Below are 16,285 nucleotides of genomic sequence, written 5' to 3'. Positions count from 1 at the left end.
ACGCAACTTCAAGAGGAAGATGACGGACTTCCATGCTTTCCATCAGGTCTGGAAACCTCCTGAGGACCCAGAGATGCATGCTGTCCCGTGGCAGCCAGCAGATCCAAGTCCAGGTGGAGCCACGTGGCAAGCAGAGGGAAGCACACTCATGCTCGCACTCGGCGCGCCAACCACTTCCCACCGCTGAGAAAAATAAGACTTGCGATAGGCTGTTTTCAAATGAAAATTAATTTCTCACTGAGACATGGGGTGCTTTGTTTTCTGCCAGATGATCCCCCTCCGACTGCTTGTCTTTGGTGGCTAAAGTCGAGAAGACTGCTTGAGGTGGCATTCAAACCTTACTAAGGGCTGCAGTGAACCCTTAAAAATGGGGAGCGGAGCAGACGTGAACACAGCCCACAGCTACTGAACGACAGCACCTAGCAAGCCTAGAACTCTCAAGGAAAGACTAAGTCAGCATGCAGTTTACAAAAGAAGCAGATGTAATTACCAAGAAATAAACTCTCACTTCTTTTCTTCCTGCCACTGGAATTTGTACACGAGCCACACTAGTGAGTCTTACTGCTGTTAAGACATGCAGCACAGAGTTAGGTATTATTAATGAAAATATTTTAATTGCTTAGTCAATTTTCCCCAAAACATAATTTTTAAATTTGAAAGCCACTTTTGCTGACATTTCACATACAAATTTCACAGCTCAGGCATCCAAAGTGCAGGAAACCATGGCTCTTTAAGAAGTTTTTATATGGCGTAATAACATTAATTTTTAAAAAGTAAGTTGGTCTTATATATATCAAGATTCTAGCACAAAACCATACTATATGTTGCAAAGGTCAAATGTTCAAAACTTGTTGCCACAGGGAAATTAAAGAAAAGCATAATTTACCATACGTTTTTGTCACTCACTCCAGAAATAAGTTTACACTTTTTTTTTTTTACTGTTTAAAAATACACTAAGGGATTTGAGTAACAACAGAGAGAAAAAAAATACAGATGTGGTGTGATTTTTGAATACTCTCTGTAGTACCATGCAGAGGTAAAAAAAAAAAAAAAAAGAATAGTCACACATCTAGAAGAAACCACTTAAAACACAGATAGCAAACAAAGGATATTTCTGTTTTGAGCATGGCTGATAGAGATAAAAGAATAAGCTAAATTAATCTGAGATTCCTATTTCCATTTTGACTTCATAAGCAGCAGTTGCTTAGTTGCAGCTGCTGAATGAAAAACTCCTTTTCACATTACTTTGTAGGGAAGGACTAAAATAAAATTATTACAAATTATTTTTTGCTATTATTATTTAGATGTCTTTTTTTTATGGTTTCATTAACTAAGTGTTCAAGCTCCATTAAAAAAAAAAATAAATGACATTTTTACAGTTTCATTGACTAAATGAGAGATTTTATTACCATGGGTGAAAAACAGTGTTTAGAAAGATTTCAAGACCCAGTAAACATGATAGAAAGGGATGGAAAATGGACAGATGAAAAAACTGCTTCGGAAACACTAGCTTGTACTTCATTTTATGGTCATGACTTCCTTTTGTACAGGACAGTTTTACAAGACAGTAGGAGCAAAATTAGATATAAAATTCCACACCTTAAACAAAATAACGTATTCCTTAGTTGCTCTTTTCTTTTCATAACTACTTTCAACAGAGAAGCTGAAAAAGCTTGTGCTTTACCATTTGCAAGATGTCAATCTGTCAGAAAACACATATATTACTTCGTATATTGACAGATTCGATAAACAGATTAAAACCACAACCTATGAACTTCAGCAGACTTTTGTACTTTCTGTTCTTAGTCTTCCGTCCTTCACTTCTCACCAGAGCTAAACTATATGAAGTAAAGCATTTATGTAGTCACAAAATAAAATACTGAAATAAACGCACCGAATGTCACCCATAGCACAGAGTCCCTTTTTTGTCCCAGTTCTGGTGTGCTCAGATTAAATGGGTACGATACATGAATAAAGACTTGAGTCAGACACCTAGTCTGAGAGCAGCAGCTGGAACAGAAGTACCACCATGTACTGGGTCCTCAGGCAGCATCTCTGCCATGCAGGACACGTGCTCAGAGACAGTCAAACTGTCTCATATTGTGCCAATGCCTCAAGATAATATTTTAAAATGCCCAAAGCTGCTAGCTAATAAAGCTCCAGAGTTTCTAATGAAGTTTTCAATCTGCTGACCAATGACCACAAAGAGCATCTGACCACAATGCTCTGTACTAAGAACTTGGGTCCAGAGTTTGTTACTTGTAAGAGTAGCCTTTAGTGTTATGCAGTACTATGCTCTTTTGAATGCCTTCCTACAGTGTTAATAAAACAAAACAAAAAAAAAAACAGAGCAGAGAATAAAACATTCCCTTGCTAGAAGCCTGTAAGTGTATTTCTATGCAGTTTTACAAACACTTTGGTTTCAAAAACAACCATATGAACTACACTACACAAACTTGCATAGTACAGAGTGCTAAAGAGTTAGCCCCTCCTCTTCAAGAAAGGTACCATAAAGGGTGGGTAAAGGATGAAACACAAAAAAAGTAACTTGTTTTCTGTGCCCCTTGGTGGCTATAGCCTGGTGCTGTAGCTTTTTCCAAAGGCCATAAGGGGGAGGAAAAAGAAAAGAAAAAGAAAAAGCAGAGATTAGGACTGCAGCTATACGTGGAAGAAGAAACACATTTAAAAAAAATTTTTAATGAAGGAATGGATGAAAGACTTCCAGTTACAGGAATTAACGTTCTTATATACTCTTAGTGCAAAATGCAGAAAAGAACTAGGAGTGGAGAACCCTCCTTCAAAGACCTGGAAATTTTCCTAAACTAAAAATTAATTCCATGGTACTAGATGAGCAAAAATAAAACTGTGAAAAGCATATAAAGCCTTTTAAAAAGGAAAAATGGCATAAAGGGGAGAAAAAGTTTTCATCTGACTTTAACAGCACTGTTTGTTTACCAGTCAGAGTTTTCACAATATTAACTGAAGACAAAAAAGGTCAGTTGAATCTCAAGTTACAATCAAGGAACCAGAGTTCGCTTTGCCAAAGCAAATGACCACCTCTTTCTGTTACAGCAGAAGGTGACTAAAGCTAGAATGCTACACAGGGAAAAGACTTCTCTGTGGGAGGAATTGAGAAACAACGTTAGTTGTTTATAAGGAATTCTAAATATAACAAGGGTGTTAGACTAGAGCAAGGCAGGAAAGTAAGAAGTAGGGAGATGGAGAGAATATGCCGATACGCTTAACTCCTCTCTGCAAGCAGTTACTTCTGACTGCAGTGGACCCTCAGCATCTCTGTTGCAGGTTCTCAGGCAGGAAAACAAACTGACACCAGTGGCTACACTTGTAGTCTGAGAATTGTTCACATTTCAGTTCCTTTTTTAATATGAAGCAAACTGGACACTACCCATAGCACAACGCTACCACGGGAGATCTATCCCGTTCACACGGCCATATGTGCTTCCTGCAGAGAAGGTAAAAGGCAAGGCTTCGCTAGTCGCTACATTCCACACCCCATCTGTAAGGATACAACAGTTCTCAAAATAGTGATGCACATACTGTGTAGTCACCTAAATATCTGGCCTTGTTCTTCAAAAACCCTAAAAACAGAACTGTGAACACATCTCAAAATAATTCAAATGAATTATCAGAGAATATCTTTGAGAGAATAATTTGAGAATACTTTTTTTTAATTTTAAGTTTTTTATGTTTAAGTTTCAGCAAAGAAATCCTTTACAGTCTGTAAAATTTGAGAGATGCTGCTGTGTAAAGTTTGATAATCACATTACCTACCATTACTTTACATTAAGATTTATAGCTCTTGTTCCCTAAAGCTATTTTGATGCTGTTGTAGCTTTTCATTATGTATACAAATACACACAACATAGATATTTCAAACCTGCCTTTACGTCACCACCGCTGCGTATGTTGGGAGCAGAACAGATGAATGAAACTTTTCTGCCCTGGTGCTACTTGAATAGCATTCACTGAAATTTCAGACACAGCTGAGAAACTTGGGATGAAGCTGAAGCTCAGCTTCACAGTATTTTTCACACCTCAGACTGTGTATGTATGTCAGGGCTCAGCACCAGAGCCACTCTGTTCTGGGTACTTCACACAGGTTTAAACATGTCAGTGGTAACTTGGTCAAAATCAGAAGCAACATGCAAACATTCAGACTTTCTGCAAATAAAACATATGTAGAAAGTATAAAGTTTAAATGAAAACAAAGATGTGTGTGCAAAACCAGACCTTTTTACCAAGCCGCTCTCTGTGGCTGACAAAAGTTCTGCACGCCTCAAACCTCCAAGCATGAGATCAGTGTTGGTAACGCCATCACTGATGTGAGGCAAGATGCAAGAAGGGATTGTGAAGAAGTTCTGAAGCTGCTTTGAGGATAAAAATCAGAGTATGTGAAGAACAGTAATATTTATACGCTACTTGTGTGACTGTCTATAATTTCCAACCCAAGCACCTCCAAAATATTTACATCTCCCAAATTAAATGAAACAAGTGTAATTCTGAAGATTATGACAACTTTAAATAGCACAGGATAATTCTCCTTCCATTATCTGCCTTGAATTTGGATTGCTTATTGTCAAAACTAAGAATACGAACAGGAAACATATTACTACGTTTGTTATAAAAGCATGCCATAACTTAGCAAAACCGTCTCCTGATATTAACCTTGCATATTGATCTCCCTCAAGTTTGCACCGGTACACCTTTATTAGAACAGCATAAAGAAAGAAACTATGTATACCATGAACATTTGTGGCAAGTATAATCATTGCAATAAACTAATTGCATAACGTTTCCAAAACTTATATATACAATTGTAAAACATGCTTAAAGTCTCAAACACTGTTTAAACATTTTTCTGTCTTCTTTTTCTTTGGGTAATCTTCAGTGCTACCATCAGCAATTTTGGTATGCAAACCGAGGAAATACACATACTAAAGTGAGTAAAAGAAACCTGACTCCAAGTCTTTTGCCTGCCTGGTAGTAATGAGAAAAATACAAGCTAACCAGAAAATGCAGTAACTATGGTATGTATAAACTGCATTTCTATTACAGCAGTCAACACATGGCCCCAGACATTTGATCCCCAAGAGGTAGAGTAATTAAAAAAAACACAAATGTAAACCAATTAGCTTCAGTTTTGAGCAATACAAAAATATAAAAAGAAATATATTAACGAAATATAGCAACTTTGAGATAATTCTTAGTAAATGCATATTAGAGTCATTCAAAAAGATTTTTAGGGAGAAGAAGTTACACGCATTATAAATATAATGTGGCTGTCTGGGGTTCTGGCACGGTAACTGTATGTTCTGCCACTCTTCTGGCATTGCACTGGGAACATGGAAGGCATTTCTCAAATCTCTGAAGCTCATTAATCAGACATCCAAGATTGAGTATGCACTACGGTCTATTTAGCAGCAGACTAGGATAACTATGTAAAACCATACACGAGAAAAACTCAGAGAGGAAAGTTATTAAATGTTTACAGGCAAGAAACACGTTTTAGCAGAACAGAAGGAATAATTTCTCAGTTTCCCTTCTCAAACAGGTTAGTACCGGCATATGATCAACACCATTCTGACAAAAAACTTTACTAGTATCAACCTACAGACAAGCACAACAGAACATTTTCTCCTCATTTACATGTGCTTCAGATAAAATTCTGATACACATTTATTATATATATATATATATATGTATATATATATATATACATACATATATATATACACAAAAGAAAATCTAGCTGAGGTCCTCATTGCTGCAGCTTATCTGTTTAGTCTTACTGCTGAATAAGCATTTCTTCAGATAGTGTTCTTGACTGTCAGGGGATGCTATCTCTGGAAGTGATCTACTTGCTTCAGAAAACTGGTGGGCAAGAAAAAAGCATAGATGATTGTGGAACAAGAATTTTTAGTTGCTGGTGCAACTAAGGGTATCTATTTCTTGGAAAAATTGAAATATACTACTGATGTTCTAAGAACCACACAAGTGACTATTACAAACATGCATCTAAAATTTGTTGCATTAGCCACTGAATTAATGCATTTTCTACAGTAACTTAGAAGAGTATTTTACAAAATACCAAGATGTTAGATGTTAATCTTAGTGATTGTGAATCTATCTGAATTATCCAACACAGCATCCCCATAAAAAGTTGCAGTAAATTGTAGACAAACAGCCCAAATTGCCCTGGACTCCCAAAGGAGTGGTTACACAATCTGCATCTCGGGAAGGAAGAATCAGTTTAGGTCTCCCCTTTCATTCCTTCCCAACTCCTGTTACAGTTTATCCCCTTCTTCAGGTGTAATTCCTTCGGTCTAGCAGTATACAGCAAATACTTGAAAAGCATTTGTTTCCCCACAGCTGAGGGGCAATAAGGCAAGGCAGACAGGGGTCAGATGGACAGAAATGTCATCAGACAAAAAGAGGTGTAACTCTACTTTCTGGGTTGTAAGCACTACTTATTTTCCTGCCCTGCAGTATTTTTCTTCAAACTTCTTGTTGTTATGCAATTCTATGTCTTTTTGTGTTGTGTGTTTTTTTTTTTTTTAGAATAAACAGTTTATTTACTTTGTTTACAACAATCAACCATTTTTATTTCCTTTTTATCTCACACCACACACAAACTTTCTACACTGTTAGAACTACAAAATATACAGTAACATTTGAAAGTTCACAAGAAGGATCACTGATACTGCTTCTAAATTTCTACCAAAAATGCTGTTTTCACAGCACCTTACAAAGTACACTTACACATATGATGCTACTGAAATAATGACAGTATCAATGGCTATTTCCTTCATCATGGTTGTTTTCCATCCATCATTGCACACTCCATTTTGATTTCTGTTTATCTTTCTTTAAAAACATTAGAACATTTTGCAACATCTTTTTTAAAAGATCAGTTATCACTGCAGACAAATCCCTTCACATACAGAACATTAAACAAGTGATTAAAAAAAGTACTAACCTTTGTTTCCTGCAGTTCCACAGCCTTCAAGGTTCAAAATTATATCTTCATCTTTGTCATCTGCAGTGCATCCCAAAAGCATCCAACTCTCGACATCATCACTTTCAGATATCATGCTCTCCTCCTCGTCACTTGAGCTATCATCTATTACCATCACCTCTTGGATGGCATGAGTTCCAACAGAACTAACTGAGGCAAGCTTCCCTCTAGCACCTTTCCTTTGCCTTGGAATTTCTGTGTCTGATCCAGCAGGATGCAGTGTATCACATTCAGCAGCTTTGGCATGATTTGGTGTGGAAGATCCTAGATGAGTGTGTATTTTACCTTGACCTCGAGAGCTTGTTGACTTCTTTGCCTTGCTTTCATAAACACTCTCTTCATCTGGTGTATCAGACAAGACAATGACCTCAGAGTCGTTGGAAACCTGAACATCATCGTCGGGCAATTCAATGACGTTCTTGTCTTCATGCAGCGTCTCAGTTAGAGCTGAACTCTGACCTTTGACTCCTGCAACATCAACTTCTTCAGTCACTTCCACTGTGCTGATTTCACCAAGATTTTGGGAATAGTGGATTTGGCTGTAGAGATGGAATTCCACCTCACTATCGACACTCTGCTCACTGGATGACTCCTCACGATAAAGATCATCTTCATACACTTCATTATCATCTGCGTCTTCATATCCATAAAACATTCTGGAAAACGAATAGTCTGTATCTGCAAAAAACATGAAAGGTTTTATTAGTATGCTCATGAACGTATATCCCAAGGCATGTTTCAAATGACACCTTTGGTCTTTCTGAAATTGCTAGGGTCAGTCATACTGCTCTGCAATATGGAAGACTGAGCAGATTAAGAGCTACAAGAATCCATGCTCAAAACAATTAACAGCAGAAGCTACTTAAGGGTGCATTTTGTTTAACCTTAACAAATATGTTAACCTCAACTACTTTGGCTTCTGAAAGCTGTGGAAATTCTCAGGCACCAAAGCTCCTCTCTGTCCTTGGTTCAAAAACAAGGTTCCTGTGTGGATCAGTAGACAGATGACTGAACAAATCCAAGTCTTGATTGTCCCACCAACCAGTATTAATACCGCATACTTTGCAAATTGTATTACTAAGCAACATCTTATACATGCATACTCTCTGAAGGAACAGGGAAGCAACACTCGGTGGTATTTCATAGAAGCAACTTGAAACATCTACCTCTGAGCTGCAAGGTCACCTGACCTGGCACTTCATTATTTAACCCCAGGACAAGAATTATTAGTGATGGTACAGAAGCATACAGATGTACTCTGAACAAGCACAAGTCACATGGTCCTATCAGGACTTACAAGCTGAGTTATGATGCCACAAAGACGCAGCTACAATGCACTTAGACATGAGGAAGGCACACCTGCAAACAGTATCTGCCCAGCTCAACATCAGCCACATCTCTATACTCCTCCCTGCTGCGAAACAGTTATCTACAACTTTTACTGGCCTCTCTGGTGGATCTATGATTAAGGCCCAATTTCCACCCTTGACTAAATTCAAAACCCTACAGTACATGGCCCAGAGCAAACTGCCCTAGGTTACATTGCTTTGAGTCAAGGCAGCTGGACTAGATAATCTCAAGAAGTTCCTTCCAACTTCATCTATTCTCTGATCCTAACCAAACTGCAAGTATTTCTAAATAGAGAGTTCACTACATACTCATGAGCCACGCCTAACATTTGAAGGTATTATGAAGTTACTTTGTCTAACTCATGGGCTACATAATTTCATTTACATGCCCACATCACACATTAAGGAGAAGAAAAAAAAAAATACCTTCTCTGGAAAGTCTTTCTGCCTATAGTCCTACAGAAGCCAACCAGCCTTTGTAGGCATGAAAAACTGCCAGACACAGATCACTTTTGTGGTTGTTGAAGTGGAATGTTATTGTTTAAGTTTTCTGTATGGTTATTGTCTGTATGTGTACAGACATAAAAGTACAAAAATTTAGATTTGCTAGTCCTGGACTTAAGTAATTTGCATGACGACTGTATTCAAAGAACCTAAAGGCTCTTATTATAGTAGCTTTCTGTGAACACGTCACAGGAGTTCCTCTCTGATAGATTTGTATGCATCTGTATTTTTGTTACATTAGAAGTCAACGTGAAGAGGAACACTTTCTTTCACAAACGTAAACATGGCAGCAAAAGCAGGAAAATGCAATTCTTATGGAAAACCCGTATGTTCTCCCCTCTTCTGCTTGGGCTTCAAGTAGGTCAGCATACATTTTTCAATCTCACCTGCACAGCTAAGGAAGCCTCTTTGGTAATTGCTTGCTGAGATCACGTCCAAACAGCATCAGAACTCTACCCTTTCATTGTTACGTGGGATCACCCTTTCAAATAGGGCTAGGCCTGTTCCAGTCCACAGGACAAGAACAAAAGAAGATCCAGCTCTAATCAAGCAAAGTTACAACAGTAATTAGCAGTTATAGGAAGTGAGAAGAAAGACTTTCAGTAATGCAGGAAATCAAAGAATCTCTCTGAAACACTGCAATCTTAGAGATACTCAAAAAGACAACTTAATTCAAGCACTCTTTGCTTCGACTGCTGTCACCTTCTGGATAGTTACACAAAGTACCCACATGGCAAAGCTGAAAGTACACATCTGAACATGACTTTTGGATTTGAAGTGTCGAAGAACAGCCATGTATCTGACTTATACACACTTCATAATGAAAACAAGAGTAAGAAGAGGCAGCATTGCACTACACTTACTGTGATCTATCCTCTCTAGACTACAGAAATTTAAACCAGTTGGTGGCTTCTCTTCCTCTCAGGTCCGTGCAGGAATTGGAACAATGAAGGGATCTTTCTCTTGCTCACTCAGCACATGCATCAGGCCACTGAGAAACAAGAAACATCAAATATCAGCATCAGAAAATGGTATGAAGATACCTATTTCTGCCTTTCTCTGTTGTAGGATTCTGACAACAGCTGTGTTCTACCACTTCACCACAGCATGAGAAATATGTCTCAAGCATAATCAAAGCAGACAAAAACACTGCCTCCAGGAAAGAGAAAAGGAGCTTGACAGAAAGTTGTGGTGTTTATCAGATTGTCAAAATAAAGCAGTCTTTTACTTACAATGGACAATAGCCTAAACATTTTTGCTGCCAGCTAGACTGTAACAAAAAACATCCCTCATACCTGACTGTTAAAAAAGTAAATCAATCCCACATGGAGTAGCTAATGTTATCGTTAATGCAAACTGCAGAGAGCAGAACACACTAACACATCATTCTTTTGAACTGGACTGCTATAATTTTTAAAACCAAAGCAAGGAAACAAAAAAACAACTTCCAGCCCTGTGCCACAGGAGAACCCCAACCTTTCATCAACAAAAATCCTGGTGCTACCTGAACACCCTGCAGAGCTTTCCTCAGAGGTGTCTGAGCACCCCTGTGGTAGGCCTTAAGTCAGAAATTCAAGTAAAGGGTTACCAGTGTAAAAAACAAAACAGAACAAAACAGACAAACAAACCACAAGAAAACAACAGATATCTGAATTTCTTTTAGCCATCCCAGAAAAAACTCTGAATGGCTGTACCTGGAAATACCTGGGGGATAGGGGGCATTTTCCTGAAACATTTGCAAAGACTGCTTGCCAGCACTTTTTGTTTCACTCATTAAAACAAGCAAACAAACAAGAATGCTCACTTTGTAAAGTAACAAAAGTTGGCAGCTGTACAGCCAATGTCAGAAGGGAAATGCTGATGCTGACTTGCAGGCAGGGAGAAGGAGCAGAAACAAGTTAATCAGAAGCTCCAAAGCAGCTTTAAAGTTGCACGCAGGAAGCTACTCCCTCAGCCAAAGTTTCAAAGCGGTTTGGAACACTGAGCCATAACATGAGCACAGAAGGTGCTTTGATTGTGTGCCAGCAAGGTGTGTCAGCAAGATGCGCCAGCCTCTCCCATGCCACTGATGCTTCACCTAGCTTGTGTCTCCCTACCACCTCCTCTCAAGTGCTTAGCTTAACTCCTTTCACTACTCTTAGTTCAACTCCAGCAAACTTTCACAGCTCACACAGTAACTTTCTTCTCTCTTCCTCTAGCCATTTCAAATACACGTTCTGCTTAACTTCAAATGCCAAGACTTTTTAGAAACAAACAACTAAAATCAGTAAAAGAAGAATATGCCATCATTTGGTGTTGCAAAAAAAGCTTTTCAGACAAGCACACTATCCCCATCAAACACCATCAGTGAATTCCAGTATTCCCTTAGTGTACTTGCTCTCTGCTTAATCTGCGCAGTGGTATCTAATCCAACATTTCTAGGACAAAGGCTGTGCTGAAAATACAGCAACAAATGTGTTATTTCCTCACCTAGGGAGCAAAGATATGGCGTATGTCTATAATCACCCTCCCTGTTACAGACAGGAACAATGATAAAAACGGAAATCTTTTGATGAAATTACCAAACACATCCTAAAATCACACATATCTACCAGAAGAGTTCAGACATCGGAATGGTAGCAGACATCAACAGTCTTTACAGTTTCATCGAGACTGGAACTTTTTTTTGCATTTTCTATTTAGCCATATTTCTAATATGTAAACTGGGTAGTACTTTAGACTGTTATGGCACATGTACAACTGACATGAAATTGCTAAAGAACTTAAATGTTCAGATACAGTTAAATGAAATCTTTCATTTCAATGGCTATAAGCGGTGTACAAGTAGCACACCTCTTCTTCATGTGGTGTAAGCGATCAAAAATTATTAGCAACAGCAAAATGGAAATCACATCTTTGTTCCTCTTGCTACCCTGTGAAGTTATGTGATTGCCAAATCTAAATGTCTTAAAAAAACATCAATCCAACAAGATATGGTTATCGTCAGAGCACAACGTCAGGAGACTTTTTGTCCTTCACCTGTATTGGGTCTCTGTACTGAACACTGTGCAGTTCTTGTCTGGGCATAACTGAATAACCAAGCTGCACTGAAAGCAGGTGAGAAACGTTTTTGTTTCATCACCTGACATGACACACACAGCCTTTGAACATCCAGAGAAGCTCCCTGCACGGACACGCTCAATGTAGAGCAAGAACGTACTCGCAGCAAAACATTTCAGAGCGGCTGTACGCACCTCAATTCTGTGCCAGCCACCTACAACAACTTTCCTAAAGTCAACCCCGAGAAGGGCTGCGAGCACCTGTTGCTTGAGTTACACACAGGCAGAGGGCATCAGGAAGCCGATCTAATGGCTACGCCTGCTATCGGATAATTTGGGGTAAACTTTGCGGGCAGTTTCTTCTGAGGATAACTGACCGCCTCCTATCTCAGTGCTGCGATAACGACGCGTGTCCTCGCGGTGTCGACCAGTGCCAGGCACAACGTCCCCTTCCTGCCCCTTCAGCACGGCGCCAGCACTCCCAGGGGCGAGGCCGCGGCTCCGGGGGGGGTTCACGGCACGCAGGGACGAGCTCCGGCTTCAGGAGGGCAGCGCCGAGCACCTCCCGCACCTGCAGCACCACAGCGCACGGTGAGCCCACACCCAGCCCCGTGACAGCACCTCCCCCCCCCCACACCCCCCCTCCCCACCGCTCCCACAGCCGCGTCCCCGCCCGCCTCCCCCGCACCCCCGCACCGGGGCAGGGCCCGCGCGCGGCCTGGAGGCGCTGACAGGGCCGCGCCGCCAAGGGCAGGGACAGGGCCCGGGGCAGGGCCCGCACGCACCGGGCAGGGCCGGGCCGAGGCCCACGGCAGCGCCCGGGCCCTGCGCGCCCCGCGGGGACAGCGGGACACGGGCACGGAGGGAGGCCGGGGGGGGCCGGGCGGGGCGGGGGCCGCCCGGGTACTCACTGCCGGCCGCACCGGGACGCGACGAGCCGGAAGTGGCGGCGCTGCGCCCCGCCCGCCGGCCGCGTGCTTCCGGCCCCGCCCCGCCCGCCCACAGGCCCCGCCCACCCGGGAGCGAGGCCCCGCCCCTCTGCGCGCCGCCTGAGGGGAGGGAGGGGAGGGAGGGGAGGGGGGGGAGGGGGGGGAGGGGGGGGGCGCGGCCTCGCCCTGTGGGGAGGGCTCCCGTGACGAAGACCCCTGATGATGGAGCCTGTGAATAAAGTCTCTTAAGGCACTCGACGCCTTGATGTGTGGCCCCAAAGCTGCCCCTGTTGTAACCCAGCGTTGCAGGCGCCAACAGTCGCTGACAGAAACCTGCAGCCGTGCCCCAGTGCCTGCCCCGGAACCTTCTAGAAACTTCCACGCGCTTCATGATTACTTAGTTTCTCCTCCGGGTTCTTGCAGTGGAAAGGGAGGGCAAGGCATTTTCACACAAGCAGCAGCTTAATCCCTCAGTGCTCTGCGGGCTTTCCTGCAGCCGCCTGCGTCCTCTTCCTTGGCAAAGCAAACCTGCCTAGGAAAGGGGAAGTTGCGTTTCCAAATTTCTGTCATTACCGTGAGAAATAGCACATACAGCTTTCGGCTGAAACTGTTTCCACAGAGGTCGCGGTGGTGTTGGCCAGAGCTGCTCGTCTTCTGCGGGTGCCGTGTCGCAGGGAGCCCCCGCGCTGAAGCCGTGCTGTGCTTGGCAATGGGGCGACGCCAAGTGCCAGGAAAGACACGGGCACCGGCTGACAGCAGAGACCCCTGGGGCCGGCAGAAATAACTCACAGGTGGTCAGTTACCTGTCGCTGACACAGCCAGCACCAGTGGCCTCAGCTTCACAGAGTGGTTTGGAGCCCAGGCTGCCCCCAGCCCCATCCAGCCTGGCCTTGGCCACTGCCAGGGATGGGGCAGCCACAGCTCCTCTGGGCATTTTCTTCCTTATACCTACTGTAAATGGACCCTTTTTTAGTTTAAAGCCATTACCCCTTGTCCTATCCCTACACACCCTGACAAGGAGTCCCTCCCCAGCCTTTCTCTAGCCCTCTTTAGGTATTGGAAAGTTGTTGTAAGGTCTTCCCAAAGCCTTCTCTTCTCCAGGATGAACAACCCCACTTCCCTCAGCCTGTCTTTATAGGAGACGTACTCCAGCCCTTCATCATCTCTGTGGCCCTCCTCTGGACTCATAATACTTCCCTGTCCTCCTTGTGCTGGGGGCCCCAGAGCTGAGTGCAGGGCTCCAGGTGGGGTTTCACAAGAGCAGAGCAGAGGGGGACAATCTGCATCCCCTCAGGTGCTATAGCACTGTGCACAGCCCCTGTGACCTTTGGCCAGGCTCCTCTGGCTGTGGCTGGGGTCTCTGTGCAAAGACACATACAGTGAGTGGAGAGACCCTCACCCAGGAAAGTGATTCAGTATCGCAAAGAAGCCTCACATTAAGCCTGCACAGCATGCTTCTGCTTTCATTAGTATAACAGGTGCAGTTAGCCACAGCAGGTAGCAGCGAGTTCATGGAATCTTGGAATCGTTCAGGCTGGAAAAGACCTCTAAGATCATCTGGTCCAACCATCCCCTTACCACCAACGTCACTCACTAAACCATGTCCCTCAGCGCCAGGTCCAACTTCTCCTGAAATACTCCCAGGGACAGGGACTCCACCACCTCCCTGGGCAACCTGTCCCAATGCCTGACTACTCGTTCTGAGAAGAAATGCTGCCCAATTTCCAACCTAAACCTCCCCTTGTACAACTTGAGGACATTCTCTCTAGTCCAATCACGAGTTACCTGTGAGAAGAGGGTCACCCCCAGCTCCCCACAGCTTCCTTTCAGCTAGCTGTGAAGAACAACAAGGTCTGCCCTGAGCCTCCTCTTCTCCAGACTAAACAGCCCCAGTTTCCTCAGCTGCTCCTCATAAGACTTGTGTTCCAGTTGTCACCATGCAGGTCACCCTAGAAATGGGAAAAGAGAGCAGCAAAGAGAACGTGGATGTAGGGAGAGATTAGCCCTCATCTAGATCTGCTGCTGGGCTGCTTTGGGGGGTTTGGTCACCCCTGTGGCTGCAGAGCGTTTCCTCCATCCGGGAACCCCTCAGAGCCACGAGTGTACTTGGGCAGGGGCAAGCACTGCTGACCCCAGCAGGTGGCTGGCATGCACAAGCTGGCATGTGCGTTTCTGCTTCTGCTGAGCATTGAGCTTTCGTTTCTGTTTTCATTTTTTATAGGCCTTTAAGACTTTAGGGGCTTTCTTAATACACTTCTTGTACTCTGTTTTCAACATTACTGGCATGTAATTACCACCTGCATTTTGCCCCTGGGAACATTAGTAAAGGCATACATGTGCTGGCTGGAAAAGTGCCTCCTGAAGGGCAAAATGATCTGATTCTCTGATCATCTAAGCTTTAAGGTCAATAAAGAAAAAAAAAAATGAACAGAAAATGACCTGCAAGTATGAAGGTTTTTTCTTCTGGCTGCAAGTCAGCAGACCCTGGAAAGAGTTAGAAACACAACTGTGGCACCTGATACATGCAACAGGTTACTGTAGACTGTAGAAATACAATCTGACCATGACACCCTTCAAAAGAATAACTGTTTTACTGCCTCTGAGTATTACAAAACCTTCTTAAATGTATCATTTAATTAATCATTGTAAAACAATGGCTGTTAATATGGTTAAAGGATGAAATAGAATTGGAAAATATTTGGTGACTGTCAAGGCCCAAAGGGCACTGAAGGGATGCAAGACACTGTTGTGGTTTAACCCGGCCGGCAGCTAAACACCACACAGCCGTTCGCTCACCCTCTCCCCTCCCTCTCTGGGACGGGGGAGAGAAATGGGAAAGTGAAGCCCATGAGTTGAGATAAAGACAGTTTAGTAAGACAGGAAAATAATAATAACAACAATAATAATAACAATAATGATGATTATAGTACTTATAATAATAACGTCAATGAAATAAGTGATGCACAATGCAATTGCTCACCACCCGCTGACTGATGCCCAGCCTAACCCCGAGCAGCCAGCCCTCCCACCCCAGCTAGCCCCCCATATAATTGTTTAGCATTACTCCAGATGGTATGGAATACCCCTTTGGCCAGTTTGGGTCACCTGTCCTGGGTCTGTCCCCTCCCAGCTCCTGCTGCACCCCCAGCCTGCCTGCTGGCAGGACAGAGCGAGAAGCTGAAATATCCTTGGCTTGGTGTGAGCACTGCTCTGCAACAATTAAAACATCGGGGTGTTATCAGCACTCTTCTCATCCTAAGCCAAAACATAGCATTCTACCAGCTACTAGGAGGAAAATAAATTCTATCCTAACTGAAACCAGGAGACAGACTCCCGATGGCTCTTGAACAGGAGATGTTTTATGCCCTTTTTCACCACTACATATACTTTCCCCGTAACCCCAGGTGCTGTTCACACGCCGAATCTGTA

At 42.9% G+C, this 16,285-nt stretch overlaps 1 protein-coding gene across 7 annotated transcripts in view; it reads right to left on the bottom strand.

The window, feature by feature from the left end:
- The window catches only part of ZCCHC7 (zinc finger CCHC-type containing 7), a 115,025-nt gene extending 102,073 nt beyond the window's left edge, over positions 1-12,952 (bottom strand). The window contains exons 1-4 of one of the 7 annotated variants that reach the window (XM_068666263.1): positions 12,839-12,952; positions 12,305-12,498; positions 9,753-9,880; positions 6,998-7,714 (exon numbers count right to left, since the gene is read on the bottom strand). In XM_068666263.1, coding sequence (XP_068522364.1) covers positions 6,998-7,691 — 694 coding nt within the window. In that variant the 5' untranslated portion in view covers positions 7,692-7,714; positions 9,753-9,880; positions 12,305-12,498; positions 12,839-12,952. Of the gene's footprint in view, positions 1-6,997; positions 7,715-9,275; positions 9,401-9,752; positions 9,881-12,122; positions 12,254-12,304; positions 12,499-12,712; positions 12,818-12,838 lie in introns of those variants that run through there. The other 6 variants (XM_068666265.1, XM_068666264.1, XM_068666266.1 and 3 more) reach the window with 6 other exon arrangements.
- Between the last annotated feature and the right edge of the window lie 3,333 nt (positions 12,953-16,285).

This window comes from Anas acuta, chromosome Z (assembly GCF_963932015.1).
Source record: "Anas acuta chromosome Z, bAnaAcu1.1, whole genome shotgun sequence".
In the NCBI taxonomy this organism is placed as follows: Eukaryota; Metazoa; Chordata; class Aves; order Anseriformes; family Anatidae; genus Anas; species Anas acuta.
Note: the sequence above shows the minus strand (reverse complement) of the source record. Positions and strands in the feature narration are given on the sequence as shown.